Here is a 17,776-nt window from a genome sequence, read left to right on the forward strand (position 1 = left end):
AAACTAATTCTCTATTTCATCCATTTATCCCAGTCAACAGCTCTTGAAGAGCTACACAACCAGGAAGAATGGTTCAGCAACTGAAGGCTTCAAGGTCAGGAACTAAAGGCCACATGACAAGATCAATAGGCCTGATCAACGGATACGCCAACAAAGTGATGAACCAACAAGAGGCAAACAGTCTAGAGGTCCTAGAAGGAAAATTGAAAGGTCTCTACGAGACTTACGTGATCGCATCAAGAGATATTTTGGAGAAATTAAGAGCGAGCAAGGCGACGCAGGAGGAGCTTGATGAGGAGCAGACCATCACGCTCCAAACTCAAGATGAAGTACTTGGAGCGAGAGCAATCATCAAGCAGAAGAAACAAGAATGGTTGGATGATGAAAGAGACAGACGACTGTTAACGCTCTTCCAGGCAACAAATCAAGCGTCCAATCTAGCAGGCAATCAAGCAGCCAATCAAGCAACTAGTCGAGCACAGATGGCGCAAATCATTGCCCAAATCATGGCGGCCATTCCGGCACCTCCTGCACCAGTAATCAACGTGACGGCAGCGCCAGCTCCAGCTCCAGCCGTACAGTCGACAAGATTGCCGCAGCGACAAATTAAGCATTTCAGAGGGGACGTACTGGAATGGACCCAATTCTGGGAATCATTTAACGCAGCTGTCCACTCTTCATCTCTATCGAACGTGCAAAAATTCGACTACCTCAAGGAGTATTTGAAAGGTGAAGCGTATCTCTTAGTTAACAATCTTGAATTAACAGATGCGAATTATCAAGTCGCCATCGACGAATTGAAAAGGATGTACGGGAAGACGGACGTCCTAATCGACGCGCACTTTGCGAAACTGGATGCCTTGCAGCCCGTAAAGGACGGGAACGACGTTCCAGCTCTGAGGAGCTTCCAGCTGAATCTCCAATCGCACATCAGCGCGTTGGAAACGTTAGGAGTCCCCACAACATCCTTTGGCGGACTCCTCGGATCAAGATTAATCAAATTAATTCCTTCAAGGCTCCAGCTAGAGTGGGCGAAATCGGCAACGAACAAAACCACAGACATCGAAATGGTCATCAACTTCATTGGAGAACAAATCGATGCAGCCGAGAGGTACAACCGGATCAAAGGAGTGGAAAAGGAGAAACCATCTCCAGCTCCTAAACAGCCAAAACCGGCAAATCCACCGCCAGCAACGGCATCACAACTGGCAGTAGGAGCCAAGGCAAGCCCAGCTCCTCAGGTTAAATCCTCCTTAAAAACTAAAAACGTTAAATTTAACCCAAGTTGGATTGTATGTGAAAGGCCCTGCATCTTCTGCAGCGAAATTCACTGGCCGACAAAATGCCCAAAGGGACTGGCAGAAAGGAAGAAGATAATTTTTGATCTTAAAAGGTGCGTCAATTGCTTTGGATCAAAGCACGAGCTGAAGGATTGCACATCCACCCGGAACTGCAACAAGTGCGGAGGAAGACATCACACCTCTCTCTGCGACAAAGGAGACGTCCGAGTCTCCAACCCAACAACAGCAGCAAGCATCGTGGCCAGCAGTCCAACTACAACAACTACAGCCTGTGCAAGCACCTTTGGACAATTGATGCTGAAAACGGCAACAGTTATCATCAGCGGCCAGAACGGTAACGAAACAAGAGCGATTTTATTTGCAGACGACGGGAGTCATCGTTCCTGGGTGTTGAAATCACTCTCATCGCAGCTTAACATGAAGACAGTAGCGGTGGAAAACATCAGCACAAGAGTGTTTAAGAAAAAGGAACCCAGCAAGCCCGAAATGACGAAAAACGTTGAAATGCAAGTAAGGGGCACCTGGCAAGGCGCCCCAAAAGTTACATTAATGGCTTTAGAATCAGATCATATTGCAGATACAGGCCCGTACGTAGGAAACGAATTCGCAAGCAGCCTCTGGATCCAAAACGAAAAATTGGCCGACGACAGATTCGAGATGGCACACACCGAAGAGCAGCCAATTGGAATTTTAGTCGGAATGGACCAGATGTTCCAAATCATGTCGAATGAAGCCGCCATACAGAGTCCGTGCGGATTACGAGCGTTTCAAACGAAACTCGGAAGAATGATTGCTGGACCATCACAAGAAACAAAATCGAAGACAGGAACTCAAGTGATTCAAAATTTAATCTTAACGTCAAGTTATCCGATTCCACAGATTACGTCAACATTCGCGGCAAGTAGCCAAAAAAGAAAAATCCTTTCAACTCAAGCAAACAAAACTCCAATGGAAAAGGAGACTGGAACGGCCAGTCCCCAAACTCCGCCAATAGGAGCGTCATTCTCAGATGCCCCAAACGGATCCAGCGGAGAAGCAGATAGCAAATGGTTTGAGAAGGAAGAACAAGTTGCTACTAATTTCGACCTTTCCCTTTTTTGGAAAATAGAAAACTTCGCGAACCTTGAAGGCGCTGATGCAGTGGAGTCGGAGGATCGATTCGATTTCTTTGACGAAAAAATAACGAGATGGCCAGATGGAAGATACTGTACACCGATCCCTTGGACTACTGACAAGTGGAGACTTCAGAAAAATCTCCCGTTGGCCACCGGAAGAGTGGAAAGCACAATAACAAGATTGAGAAAAAATCCAGGAGACTTGGTGAATTACCACGCAGAAATCCAAAAGCTCATCGACAGCAAATTCGTCGAGGAGGCGAACATGGACTACGAAGAGCTTCACACCTATCTCCCACATCATCCGATCTTCAGAGGCGACAAATCAACGACGAAAATCAGACCCGTCTTTGATGGAGCAGCAAAAACGAAATTTGGACCAAGTCTGAACGACGTGTTGGAGACCGGACCAAATCTCAATCCCGATCTCCTATCAGTGCTATTACGCTTCAGAAAGTACGAGATTGCCTGGATCGCCGACATAGAAAAAGCCTTTCTAAACATCGCCCTGCAGCCGGAAGACGCTGAAGCAATCAGGTTTTTATGGCCCAGGGATCCAGCAGTGGCTGGATCGCCTCTAATTGCCTACAAGTGGAAGAGAGTGCCCTTTGGCCTTAGTTCTAGCCCCTTTCTCCTACGTGTTACAATTAACAAACATTTCAAATCACTAAAGTCTCGTTTTCCAGAAACTATTCAACAGCTGGAAGAAAGTTTGTACGTTGACGATTACCTCGGCGGAGCAAACAATTTATCAATCGCCAAGAAAAGAGTCGATGAGACGGACGAGATCTTTAGTGACGCCCAACTCAACATGAGAAGCTGGGCAACCAACAACGAAGACCTCAAACAACACCTGAAGGAGAAAGGACTGTCGAATCAAGTCGTAGGCCTACTCTCCCCAGCCTTGGACGGCCAACAGAAGGTGTTAGGAATCCGGTGGGACACCGGATCCGATTCGTTCAAATTCGACCCAGCATCCATCATCCAAGCAGTGGAAGAAGTGGGAGCGGAGATCACCAAAAGGAAGATACTTAGTATCTCGGCAAGGATTTTCGATCCAATTGGATTTTTATCTCCCACTGTACTTTTATTAAAGATTATTTACCAGAAGCTCTGGGAAAAGGAGATAGGTTGGGACCAAGCAGCTCCAGCCGATATCCAAAAATCTTGGAAGATAGTGATGACTGGTCTTGCCGATTTCACCGAACTACAAATTCCACGATGGATCGGACTATCCGAAAAAGTCACTTCTCACGAAATACACGTCTTCGGAGACGCTTCTGAAGCAGCGTATGGAGCCGTAGCCTACGCCCGACTCCAAAAAGGACAAGAAGATCCACTCATCATCCTACTGGCCAGCAAAACGAGAGTTGCACCTCTACCTAAGAAAAAAGTAACTTTACCGCGTTTAGAACTGCTGAGCTCACTTTTAGCTGTACGTTTAGGTGAAGTTGTAAAAAACGCGATGCAAGTCCAGTATTGGAGAACTATCTACTGGTCGGACTCCTTAGTTGCACTAGGATGGATTAGAGGAGAGCCGAACAAATGGAAACCATTCGTCCGAAACCAAGTGGAGACGATACGAAAATTTTCACAGCCCGAGTGGTGGAGACACTGTCCAGGTCTCCAAAATCCGGCCGATCTTGCCTCGCGGGGAGCGCCAGCGCCAACGCTGGTAACCTCAACTCTTTGGTGGAACGGCCCGATTTGGCTCAAAGGAGAAGAAACGGAATGGCCAGATTCTCCTAACGACCAAATTCCACAAACAATCCAGTCCGAAATGGAATCGGAAGCAAGGAGTACGACGGTCAGCACAACAGCAGCCATCGCAATTCCAACAGCCTCCGTCGACTGGAATCTCGACAAAATTTCCACCTGGAATCGACTGTTAAGACGTACAGCCTGGGTCTCACGATTCCTCAGCAGGAGTCAAAAGAAGCTCAGACCTCCCGGTCCAGAACGAATGGAGTCGATAAAGGCAATTGGACCAGATGGAAAAGGAAGTGGAAAAGTTATCCGGATTACAAGATTATCCAGAGAGGAGCTGGATGAAGCGGAACTAACGATCTACAGACAGCTCCAACGAGAGCGGTATCCTAAGGCGTTTGAATCGCTACAGTTAGACAACACAATCCAGCCCAAGGAGAAAATCGCTGCACTTTTTCCAATCTGGGACGCCAGAGACCGTCTCGTTCGAATCCATGGGAGAGTATCACTTGCCCTAAGAGATAGAAACATCGATCCCCCAATTTTGCTTCCTGCATCACATATAGTAATCACTTTCTTAATTACAGACAAACACGAGTCACTACTACATGCAGGAGCAAAAGTAACACTATCCGAGTTAAAAGAAAAATTCTGGATAGTCAAGGGACGACAGCAAGTGAAAAAGACTTTGTTTACTTGTGTGGAATGTAAAAAGCTGACATCACCACCATTCCAGGAATTAGCAGCCCCTCTTCCTTTAAACCGACTCAAACATGCACAATCTTTTCACGTTACAGGAGTCGATTTCGCTGGACCACTGCTGTACAAACCAGCACAGCGAAGGAAGAAAAGGAAAGCTCCACCAGGCGTCCAGGATCCGACGCCAGCAGACGATCCAACTGAAGAGCGAATCGAGGAGCCACCCACGGAAGGAGACGCTCCAATCGAAGCTCTAATCGTAGGCGAAGAGGATTCAGTCGAAGAAGATGTCGAAATCCAAGACATCTTAATAACAACAACTAAAGCTAAGAAAACGAACCATCTTAAAAGTTATGTTTGTCTTTTTACGTGTGCAGTCACTCGAGCGGTTCACCTGGAATTACTACCCGATATGACGGCGCGTTCCTTCTTACTAGCCTTCAGAAAATTCGCAGCTAGACGAGGACCCGTCTCAGTGATGTATTCGGACAACGCGCAAACTTTCCGATGTGTTGAACGATTCCTGAGAACTATCCATGCCGATCCAACCATTCAAGATTTCCTCGCGTCCAGAAAAACCCTTTGGATATTTTCCGCCAGCCTAGCGCCATGGTGGGGAGGATTCTGGAAACGGATGGTGAGGAGCGTCAAGGATCTGCTGCGACGCTCCAACGGTCCAGCCTGCCTTGACTACATGGAACTGGAAGCGAGTCTAGCAGAAATCGAGAGCGTAATCAACGCCCGCCCACTCAGCTATATTGGGGAAGGAGCTGACGATCCACTTCCGATAACTCCAAACCAATTTCTAAACAACAGACGTTCTACTCGTGCCGATCCGGAGCCAGCCGTTAACTTGCTAGCTCCAACATCGACCAGCATCGTACTACAAGAGATGGACAAGAACAGGAGGGATTATGTCACTGACATCTGTGCTAGATTTGTCGACGATTATCTACTCCAACTAGACAACTTCCACTCCAAGGGAAAATCCGGAAGGAAGATCCGCCTAGGAGAAGTCGTCGTTATCCACGACGAAAACTCCAAACGACTCATGTGGTCTACCGGAGTAGTGAAGGAACTGATTCCAAGCCGCGACGGACTCATCCGCTCTGTCACGCTCAAGGTTCCAAATGGTAATTTAATTAATAGAGCCATTCAATGTCTTCACCCTATAGAGCTGCGAGAAGATCTCGCCGAAGACGTCGAAATTGGAAATCCGGAACCGATCCAGGAGCCGGAAGAGGATCCAAATCCAACTCTGCCAGAGCCAGAAATCGATCTCGCTGTCGGAGACGCTACGCCAGCTCCCGAAGAACCGGAAGACGTCGTCGAAGATGTCGAGCCGGATGCTACGGGCTCTGGTGGGGAGTGTGTTAGGAATATTCCATTCCAACAGACGACGACGAGATCAGGACGCCGCACAACAACACCGGCGCACCTACGCGACTATTGCCTTGGGGGCCCCCGATAGGTGGCCCCAAATTCAGTCGTTGTTACCCTACCCCCTATTGTTTATTTCCCCCCAATTTACTGTACAATATTCAGTGTGTAGAATATACGTGAGAGAAGAGGACACGGTTTACTGTGTCTAATTTATTCAACTTTGAAAACTGTAAGTAAACGGCCCGACACGCCGAACATTCCTTTTACATTTTCTACAGAGTCTGTGCAGAACATATTGCTTATCATTATGATTCGCTGTTAGGCTTAATGAAACATATAAAACTACCAAAAACATAAACTTGGGATATAGTTCTGTTGTTATAGCCCAGGAATTTCTTTTCGTCTAGTTCCATTTTATGGTCAAAGTTCAAATCCATGAAAATTACCTCTATGGAAACCAAAATTTATAACACGCTAAAGAGGGCTTGGGAATTTTTTTAACTTCGTTTTCGTTGTATACACCATATCAAACATCTATTTATCAAATCTTCAACCAATATGGCTGTATTGTCAAAGTGCAATTTAGTCAAACCACTGATATAATACACACATTTTTTAAATATTATGATTGTCATGCTTACAAACGTTATTTATGTTAAAATTTAGTTCATCTTCGTCAGTCAAATAACTAACTATCAGTAATTCACGAAAGGGAATTTCAAATGTCTGTTAAATCTAGGGTCTAAAAAATTTGTTACGACTCTTGGAATTAGTAGAAGTAAATTTGATTATTTAGGAGGAACAACTCTGATATTTCCAACTGGTATAACTCTGGCTTTATAGCCTACGAAACACATTTACAAAATTTAGATTATTTTGATAAATCTTTTGGTAATTTCAAAAGAAACTTAGATATTACTTTTAGCTAACACCTGAAAGAATTTGTGAATAACAGTTTCCCCATCAAAAGGATTAATTTCCTGGAAATGGCTGTATTAAGTTGATCCGCATCAAAATGGTAACTTATTTTTACAAGTTCAATCCGAAGAAAAGAAATTTTTTCAAGTCAATCCCGAAATTCTTACGAAAATTGAGTAGAAATTCATGTAGAAAATTAAACTTTAATTTCACGTTTTTTTTAACTTTAAATTAAAATTACAAAATCCACGGATTTGCAAGATAGTTGATCCTCGTGGTTAAAAATATAAAATAAAAATCCAGTGCCATCTTCTTCAAAAGCTCTAATAATTTGGAGTAACATAACAGCATGCGGTATTGGAGGTTTTCTGTTTTGTTAGCATTTTCTAACGTGAGCAGGTTTCGTTGCTTGTTGTAATCCCACAATTTCAGAGCAACTAATTAGGGAAAAAATGTTTTCAATTTCACATTGCTTTAAAAGATGTTTCTAAAAGTAAGAAAATCAAGAAAGGAATTGTTAATTTTCTGTTTCTATCTTAAAATTACCGTATTTCGATGATGGCTTTTTCCTGCAATGTTGGGAACAAAGATTGATTAAGTACATCCCAGGCATTGCTTGATGTTCGACTCATAAAGAACAATTTCACAGTTTGTAAGCTGGAATCATTTGGAAAAATATGGAAGGGTGCATCAAGCAGAAAGAGATTGCTGGGGAAAATATCTTCTTATGGGGTTTTATTTTTACATGGTTCACATAGCTATAGGTTAAATATAGAAATCATCCATAACCAGTCTACTTTGACGAAAGAATCACCATACCATTCCAAAATATCACTTGCAGATAATTTTGTGGCTGACCGCTTATTACCCCGAGCTTTTCCTAAAGGGATACTACTTTTTTTTGACAATACCTACTACCAAGATTATAGTTGCTTCTTCTAAAAATATAAATAAAGTAATACTGGGATTACTACGTACGATTCTCTTAATTTTAAAATTATTGAATACATACCATGTAATAAATTCAAACAATTAACAAAAATGGCTGTTTTCATGAATGCATTTTGATGTCATGTCATCTTCCGGATGATTTGATTCCATTGTTATCACGCTAACACTTAGTACTCACACTAAAAAATCAATACCTCTATATCACAGGACCAGATATGCAGAACACAAATAAGAAGAACGATTTTGGAGATAACCTGTCTAACGTGTCCTGTCAATGCAACTGAAACATTATATCACTAACACACTGGATCAATCTTGATCACACAGGTTGTGTATAAACCTCTATCTCAGACAGATATGCAGTCAGTATAGTTCATCAACTGCGTTGTCGAAAAGAAATAGCAAATTCAACCAATAATCCGGTGCCATGACATAATTTGTTTTATGATAATGGAAGCGGGATAAAAAATGAGAAAATGTTTTAGAATCGAAAGCCTTTAACACCTAGGAATTTTATTGGGTAGTGGGTGAAGAACCCTTCAAACTGGAAAAATATGATTACACCTCTTCGACGGATGGGTTGTTGAAGGCGTGGTCCGAAGTGGATGCAAGCGAGATGACGCCATTTCTGCAAGACTTGTAGTTAACGCAACTCAATCGTCGCGGGCAATCAGTTCCCTGAAGCACGAATGACCGTCGTCATATTTGTCATTATCGCCATATATATCGCCATTGTTATTTGCCGTATTTGCCATTATTGAAATTCGCAACCTATAGCTATAAATCCTGTAGCCCCACCGGTCGCTGACGACAACGTACTTGAAGTTAGAGTACCGCTTATAGTTGCCACAGTAGGCCTAGTTGCCACGGTAGCTAACGAGCATCCGAGAATAATTCCCGCTCCAATAGCTGAGGAACAACATGTTGGTGCAACTGCTCTCGTTAATATACGATGTGGCATATGTTCGTTTGAAGCAGTCAATCTTATTTTTGTACCTTGCGGTCACACCTTCTGTAGTGAGTGTGTTGTTAGATTACTACACAATTATCCGTTGCCGCAACGTCGTGCTCCATTTCAAACAACAATTGTGTTTTCCTATAGCCTTAATCGTCTCAAAAAGAAATCATTTTATAATGCAAAAATATAATACTAACATAACGATGATAACTGGTCAAAATGTTTTGTATCTTCACTCAATCAATCTGATTTTAATTACAAGTTAAAAGCGTATATTCCGTTTGTCTCGTTATTCCATTCATAAAGCAAACGAGTATAAATTACGTTAAAAAATAGTACGTAATGTAGTTACGGACTGCGGATGGCTTATTAAATGTGTCCAGGTTGCCGGAAAGGGTGTGGATCAATGCCCAGACGAATAAGTCCGCTTTACAGCGTCGACGAAAACACGTCTTTATATGAACACCTGCGGTAAATCTGGAAAAGCGTACTGACTAGTTTTCGCCGTCTGAGTATAGACTTGGCCAATATGATTGGAAATATATAGAAATATATTATATATCTCGAGCTAGGTAGGCTACCGCGATTTCGTATCAATATACGTTTTAAGAACCTAAAGTTTTATGGAGCACGATTAAGGGAGTTGACAACATTATTACGACGCCAAACAGGGCCGTAGTTCCCTCGTAAAGATTAGAATCAAACATACTCGCTGGCTTCTTGACTGATTTGAAACGCGGTTTAGGGTCATATTGAGAAAGGCCTGAGGATCAAGATTTGATTTTTTGTAAACATACCTTCGGCCTCCTTGAAGCCACGCGTTGTGGCGTCGCTTCTGCTGCTGTCGTTTCTTATTCCCCGGTCACCTTGAATGCCGTCATAGCATGGGTGTCTAGAAAAACGATGCAGCCGTCTTCTCCGGAAAAACGGAACCGCCTCGGATTTTGAGCCTTGGGTGTAAAACCGGCTGCGGCTGCTTCCGCCACTCTAGCTGCTTGAGCCAGAGAGTTGTGCTTACTAACGTAAGTCAGCATTGATTGCAGATATTTTTCTGGGAAGAGAAAGGAACGCGCCTCCTTTCCGCTTTCGAGCGCATCCGGGTCCCGCAACAAATATTTTGATGCGGATCTAACGAGCGCTATTACGCCACTGCGATGCTTTGGCGTGGCATGAAAAAATAAGCAACCACACTGCTGAAACGCGGTTTGTACTGATCTTTTCGTTGCGTCACTGCGTGGCAAAAAACATAACGGGAATAGAGATTGATCAGCGGCGGAGAGATGTCTATTATTTTAAGTAGTGTTTGGTTTAAGAGCCTATCGTCGCGGTAATTGTTTTAAAATGTTCTTTGTCGGGTTTTTGATGCGCCCGCCAACAAATTTACACCTGTTTAGGAAGCTTGAGTGCAAAGTCTGTGTTCACGTACTCAGTCGGGAATTCTTTCAATATTGCCTTGGAGGTTCAGTCGAAATACCGTTTGTCATCCAACATGAGATCTCATTGGAGATGGCTTTAAAGTCAGACAATGGCTGCGCAACCAAACTGCCTAGCAGACTTTAACTTTCTACGAGTGGTGTCGGAGTTGTCTCGTCGGCCGATTTCGCAGCTTCTAAAGGTTCACCCTTTTCTGGTCTTGAACTAACTGATGGGCGAGGACGGCAAAGGGCACTGCATCTCTTCTGGTTCAGCGTCAGTTAGATCTACGAAGTTCACACGTTTGAGGAGATGTTCTGGTCCTCAAAATTCGAGGTTCAAAAAGGTGAACACCTAAATTAAAGCTGTCGTTCGTTTGGAGCCTTCGGCATAGTCTAATCGTAGACGGTTTTCGTCGCAACATAAACCGTCCGAATCTTAACGGCGGCCTTCTTCAGTATCATGGTAGGAACCGTCTTTACCACAGCGATAGCTGAATCCGTCGTCCTCGTAAATGTTCATAGTCTCTGTACAGATTAAAACCATCCTTTCTGCAACGGTACTCACGTGCATCACCCTTTTTAGTGTCCCCGCGCATTTCGTTACTGCAGGACCGTGGCACGTGGATCGAAAGGCCGACAGTGGAAACATTCACTCGGGCGATGGTCGGTTTCTGCGCAAAAGCAAAAATAAGTCTGAGGACAAAGTGGCGTTGCACGTGGGAAGAAGGTAAGGTGGCCTTCAAATCGTTATAAGGCTAAATAAAATAGGTCTACATCCCTTAGGGTAGAGCGGAATGGCTCCCGCTATAGGGGAGACCGTTCCCACTTTGGACACCTCCAGTTTTTTTCCGATTATTTCCAATCCCCTGCATACGAATTTGTTTCTTTTTCGGGAAATAAATCATTTTTTCCCTACCCCCGCCTCAACCCACCTTTTATTTATTTATTTATTTATTTTTTGCATCTGAAAAATAAGATTTATCGAACTTATGTTTTTTGCCTGTTCTGGGGTAACATTACATAGACGACTGTCTCACTTAAGACGGGGTCGGAAATTGGCGAAGGGTCCATTAAAAATAACAAAAAAATTTGCTGATAGCTTTAAGTAAGGAACAATTACATAAGGCTATAGCTTTGCAAAGTAATATTGTTAAATAAAGAATTTTTGTACACATGAAGTTTCTAATAGTGGATGCCAGAAAAAAAGCGGGTTTAACTTATATCCCTATTTTACTTATGGTTTTCTTTCAAATCGATGTTCAGCAATCGTCTTGATAGCCGCTTTGACTTTACCCCTACCCTAACACGTCCACATATTGTGCAAACCCCTCATGTGTCTAACTTAACCCCTCAAAAATAATAGTTGTATGGTAAATATGAAAAACTTAACCTAGAAAAAAATTGCAAATTTTTCCTGCTGTTTTTTATATTTTTTTTTAACAACTCAAACAATATTTGCCACAGGAGTTTCAAATTTTTCACCAAATGAGGACAATAAAAATAAACAACCTATAAAAAGAAAAAAAATGTTATATTTTTAAGGCCGCTGTCTAAGGTGTGCAAAGTGGTAACGGTCTCTAGCTACAACAGACAAAAAATAAAAAAAAAACGACCCTCGAGTCCTTTTCTCGAGTTTTAGTCCTTTTTTTTGTTCACACTACTATTTTTATGTAAAAATTGTATTTTCTAAACAAAGTTGAAAATCTTTACGGTTTTATTCATTTGTAAGATGGTCTGTTGGTATTATAGACCTTATTAAGATCCAAAGGTATGGGTCAAGCCGACCCCTTAGCGGCGCGTTGCAGTGTGAAGGGGTGCCGTGAACAGGAGATTTTTATTTGGCTCGCCCGATAAGGTGGCTCGCAGGGCTTTTCGGGTAAATCGTGCCCGAGGGGAGAAAAGGGAGAAAAGGAAAGTCTGGTCCCCTCTTTATTTCATTCTTTCCTTTCCTCCCTTTTCTTCCGTTGGAAAACCCACGGAACATTTGCAATTTTTCTATTAGAAAAACTGGAAAAAGGGGCGGATCAGGGGTAAAAACAAAGAAAGAGTCAGTAGCAAAACTAGCGCAAGTACAGTATCCTGCATGGAAACTTGGACAGCCGCTAGGGGATCTTCAGGCAACGCAAAAGTAGCCATATTCAAATTTCGCGCGGACATCGATAGTGAAATCTGACAACGTTTTCAACGTAAAAAATGAGGGAGTAAGGAAAGATGGTAAAAAGTGGGGTATTATCCCTGAGGTATATTTATATACGAAGGTCCTTAACAATATAGGGTGTGGGGTATAGGGGGTAGGGTAGTAGTAGCTAGTAGTGAAATTCAGAGGGTTTAATGTCCATTTAGTAATCCTTTATACGTTTCTTCCCTGAATGACCAATCGTCACCAAATTTTGTACATAATTCTGTCAAAATTTGATACATTGCGTAGCGGGGTTTTCATTTGTTTTTATTACTGTTTTAGAAATTTAATTTGCGTATGTATTACCTAGCTGGTTGCCGAATCCAAGTTAGTGAATTCGCTTTGTTTGCTTAACCTTCTAACTGTCAGTGTAGTGCAGTCAGTTCTCAGTAGTGTCAACAACTAGAGAAAAAATTTGTTTTCAGAAGAATTCTTAAAGTGTACTGCTGATTAAACTGGAAAACTATTTCGAGCAACATCTAGCAAATTCTTTGAATCATGACAGTAGAAGAAACCCTTCGGGTAATCATTATTATTAGAGTAACTTCATAAGCACAATGCTTTCTCCTTTGTGTTTGTATTTTAATACGCAATTCAACACGAGTAAAGAGAACAAAGTGAAGAAGAAAAAGTGAGATTAAAGTGGTTTGTGATAAGTTATTCTTGAATTTTAACAGTTTTGATATATTTTACTAAATTTTACAATGTAGAGGCCAAGTATACCTGCCAAGTCGTCAAAGAAACTGGACCATTTGTCAAATTTCAGCTAGAGTGGCACTTGCCACAGCACAGTACAAATCGGTATGTCAAATTTGCAGACAAAATTCATAGCGCCTGCTCTGCTCAACTCCTAATGCCATATTCTCTTTGAAACACAGCATGCATGATATACTCAACAAGCCAGGAGCTATCAACACCCTTCACCTGACAATCACAAAATTACAGGAGTCTGATAGTGGAAAGTACCGTTGGGTTGCCAGAGGTGAAAAGCTAACACAGCTTCAGCATTCAGTTGATATTAGTATATTGCCAAGTAAGTGTATTAGATTCTTTCTATTTCTAATATATTTTATACTAGATGGTTTATGTTGAATTTTAAAACATTCAGGAAAAGGAACTTGTGGAGATAATATGTTTACGTGTTCTTCCAAATCTTGCATAATTTTACAATGATAGAGGCGGAGTATACCTGCCAAGTCGTCAAAGAATCTGGACCATTTGTCAAAGTTCAGCTAGAGTGGCACTTGCCACAGCACAGTACAAATCGGTATGTCAAATTTGCTGACAACATTCATAGCGCCTGCTCTGCTCAACTCCTAATGCCATATTCTCTCTGAAACACAGCATGCATGATATACTCAACAAGCCAGGAGCTATCAACACCCTTCACCTGACAATCCCAAAGTTACAGGAGTCTGATAGTGGAAAGTATCGTTGTGTTGCCAGAGGTCTATTACTGCCATCAAAGTTTTTAAAATGATTTCATCCGTTTCCAAAAAAACTCTTCATCTTTCATCAGCACAGAGACTTTTTGTTGGGTAAATAAGTTGTAATAGACTATAAATGAGTTAAAACTAAGCGTACAACATTTATATATACGTTTGCCCACTTTATAGGATATCATTTAATAGATTTTGGGTGGACCATCTATTATTCAAAAACCTATTGCTCAGCCAATTAATTTGGCAAATAAACCTATTTTAGGTAAAAGTTAAAATTACTTATGATTTGATGGTTTCATTATTTGTTTATCATATTTAGGTTATATGAAAAGCAGCGAAGAAAGAGTTGCCTTGGAAAATGCATTCCAACATAGGCAATCTGCTGTTGATGAAATTCCAATTGTTATTGATGGCAAAGAATATTGGACTGATGATGTTCATTTATCAGACAATGGTATTCTATTTCTTCCGTTTTAAACCACATTTTTTGACGTGCTTATTGTGTTGTTTTTTTATATATTAAATTGCAGCTTTCTACCCATCAGAAAAAGATCGCGAAATTCTGCTATGCTACTCCCGTAATTTACTATTTTAAAAAGGTGTTATTTTTGTTTCTTAATTTTTTATTTCCATGGAATTAGGAACTACTTCTTAAAGCTATTGGCGTTTCATTGAAAGCCAGAAGCGCGTGGGAGAAGGTTCCTTTGAATAAAAAAGTTGATATTTTTTTTAAAGCGGGAGATTTGGTTTCCACAAAATATCGTAGTCAACTCAATGCATCTACCATGCTGGGACAAGGCAAAGCAGTTTTTCAAGCTGAACTTGATGCAGCTTGTGAATTAGCCGATTTTTTGCGGTAAAACAAATATAGAACATATTGGTAATCATGACGTTACTCAAGAAGTTTTATCAAAATAGATTTATTGCAGAGTTTGCTCAACGATTGTATGATTATCAACCAGTAAACGTTGATCCTTTGATACAAAATTCGGTAAAATATTTATTTACATTAAAGAAACCATAAACTTTAAGATTAACTTAATTCATGTGTAGGTTCGACATAGAGGGTTGGAAGGATTTATCGCCGCTATTTCTCCATTCAATTTCCGAGCCATTGGAGGAAACCTTGCATATGCCCCTGCGATTATGGTACTCTTCAACTATTCTTTATTTAAGAATTTATGGATGTTTAGAATGGTTTTGTGATTAGGGAAATGTTGTTCTGTGGAAACCCTCTGACACAGCATTGTTGTCGAACTATATAGTATTCCGATTGATGGAAGAAAGTGGAATTCCTCCTGGCGTAGTGAATTTCTCGCCTGCAGAAGGTCCTACTTTTGGACGAGCGATTACCAACTCGACGCATCTAAGCGCCATTAATTTCACAGGATCTGTTCTGTAATATTTTTAGATACCTGATGGTACCGACGAAATTCTATTGTAATTTTTTTTTTGGAAACAGGACAGTCCACTGGTTGTGGAAGCAAGTAGGAGAAAATGTTGACCGCTTCCGGAATTTGCCGCGTTTGGTTGGCGAGTGCGGAGGGAAGAATTACCATTTGGTTCATTCATCTGCAATTGTGGAGCACGTTGTCAATTCTACCTTTCGTGGCGCTTTTGAGTATTCCGGACAAAAGTGTTCGGCAACGTCAAGGTTATATGTCCCATCCTCATTATGGAAACAGGTTAGATCTATTTAGTGTCACACATTAATTTAATACTCTACGATTAAATCAATTTATTACATTTTCTAGATAAAGGAAGGGCTAATCGAGGGTATGAAGCAAATGAAATTTGGTCCAGTCACCGACTTTGACTCATTTACGTCTTCGGTCATTGATAGTCGAGCTTATGAGCGCATAACCTCTTACAAATAAGCACGCCGAACAGTCACCGGATCTGCAGATTATTGCTGGCGGGTAGCGAAATAAAAGTGTCGGGTATTTTATACATCCAACCCGAGTAGGAACTAAAAATCCTCGTGATCGCATAATGGTGGAAGAAATTTTCGGACCCGTTTTCACCGCCTTCGTTTATGACGACAGCGCACTAGAAGAAACATTAGACCTAATTGATTCTTCTACGTCCTTTGCTTTAACGGGGGCAGTTTTTGCAGAGGATAGAGAATTTCTCGTTCAAGCTGCCGAGCGACTGAAAATGTCCTCTGGAAATTTCTACATTAACGATAAATCGACTGGTGCTGTTGTTGGACAGCAACCTTTTGGAGGAGGTCTATTATCAGGTAAGAAGAGTAAAACTATTACAAATTTATCATCATTTCCTTACTTTTTTAAAATAAATATTTAGGAACCAATGACAAAGCTGGAAGCCCTCACTATTTACTTCGGTGGACAAGCCCACAGTCCATTAAAAAATACTTTAATCATTTCTTCTTCTTTCGTTCACTACACACACTCTTACACTTCAGCTCACTGTGTGTCACAACTGTCTTCTTTACCGTATTAAACCGGTTTCCAATCATGGGTAAATATTCATTTTATTTTTAGTTGTGAATCAATTTTATCTCATCGTTGGTTGTTGACAAGAACATTAAATTTTTAAACTGTATTGTTTCATTGATTAGATAGCGCTGATATGTGTTGTATTGTTGAAGGCTGGGTCGACCACGGGTGCACTGATGTCTCCTGGATATGGCCGATACCAAATCACCACAAGCTGCCATACTTCACAACAAGAAGGTCTTCAAGTACTACACCACTGTGGGACGGAATATTACAAGACTATGTATGCTGCTACTTTCTACTACACCAAGGCCCCTAATCCGCTACTGGTTGTCTACTGAAATCACCTCCATACTCAAGTTTGAAAAAATAAGTTTTGATTTTCGCAACAATTTTATTTAATTTTCTAAAAATAAAACATTCATGGTTCCGATGTGTGATAAACTGTTATAATTAAATAAATTGTTTTCTACTGCCAAATAGTGTATTTTTTAATATAATCATGAATGGTGTACAGACCTGAAAAATGTCTGTTTCTAGTCTGTAAAATAGTCAACTCAACGCTGCTTTTTGGGATTGGGAAAATGATGTTGTTCGAGCAAATAGATAATTTTCCATTTCTAGTAGTGTTAATGCAAAAATTACACGTAGAGGTTTTTTTTCGTTAGGATCCACTCCCCGGCGTTTAAAAAATGCCCGAAGGACATTACCGAAGGAATCTTGTCTTGTAATATTTCCAGTTTTTCCAAATTTTCTAATGGAAAAAGGGAAAAAGGTAAGAACAGGGGTAGAATAAGAAATGAACATAGAGAAATTGGAAATTTGTGGACAAAGGTTAGAGAGGGAACAGTACGGAAATTTAACAAGAATACCGAGCTTTTTTGGTTACTACACTGTGCGTGGTAATAACAATTTTCTAGAAAAATTAGAGTTGACAACCCCTTGGTGTCATACCTCCCCTAACCATATTTTAGCCTCAAACCTTTTGCTAAATTATAATCATTTTTTTTCTCGCCCAGCTCCCAGACTGCATCTTATCTGCCAATTAATTCAAACTTCCAATGTATTCAATCTCGCAGTACACATAGCGGATACCGTAGTAAATTAGTAATACATAATTCATAAACACCTTTCCGTTCAATTCTATGTTCTATGTATTATACGAAGTCATTAAGGATAGGGCTAACAGGATAGGAGAGAACGAACCAATGGTCTTTTAATACCCGTGGTACAGTGTTTCCTATAA

At 41.2% G+C, this 17,776-nt stretch overlaps 1 protein-coding gene and 1 pseudogene across 1 annotated transcript; both read left to right on the forward strand.

Annotated features, from left to right (window-relative positions):
• The first annotated feature begins 68 nt into the window (after positions 1–68).
• LOC124207668 lies at positions 69–6,612 on the forward strand. Its single transcript, XM_046605236.1, has 5 exons — positions 69–2,446; positions 2,489–5,085; positions 5,200–5,955; positions 5,998–6,190; positions 6,528–6,612. Exons 1-5 carry the CDS (start codon positions 69–71, stop codon positions 6,610–6,612), a joined length of 6,009 nt encoding a protein of 2,002 aa, XP_046461192.1.
• A 6,295-nt stretch (positions 6,613–12,907) lies between these two features.
• LOC124207000 lies at positions 12,908–17,010 on the forward strand (annotated as a pseudogene).
• The last annotated feature ends 766 nt before the right edge of the window (positions 17,011–17,776 follow it).

Source organism: Daphnia pulex, chromosome 11 (assembly GCF_021134715.1).
Source record: "Daphnia pulex isolate KAP4 chromosome 11, ASM2113471v1".
NCBI classification, from domain to species: Eukaryota; Metazoa; Arthropoda; class Branchiopoda; order Diplostraca; family Daphniidae; genus Daphnia; species Daphnia pulex.

Excerpts from the sequence above, each read along its gene's own strand:
- LOC124207668 (XM_046605236.1), top strand. The coding sequence starts at position 69 with ATGGTTCAGCAACTGAAGGCTTCAAGGTCAGGAACTAAAGGCCACATG. Across the intron at positions 2,447-2,488 it reads GAAGGCGCTGATGCAGTGGA|ATGGCCAGATGGAAGATACT; the intron begins GTCGGAGGATCG and ends AAAAATAACGAG. Across the intron at positions 5,956-5,997 it reads CACGCTCAAGGTTCCAAATG|AGCTGCGAGAAGATCTCGCC; the intron begins GTAATTTAATTA and ends TTCACCCTATAG.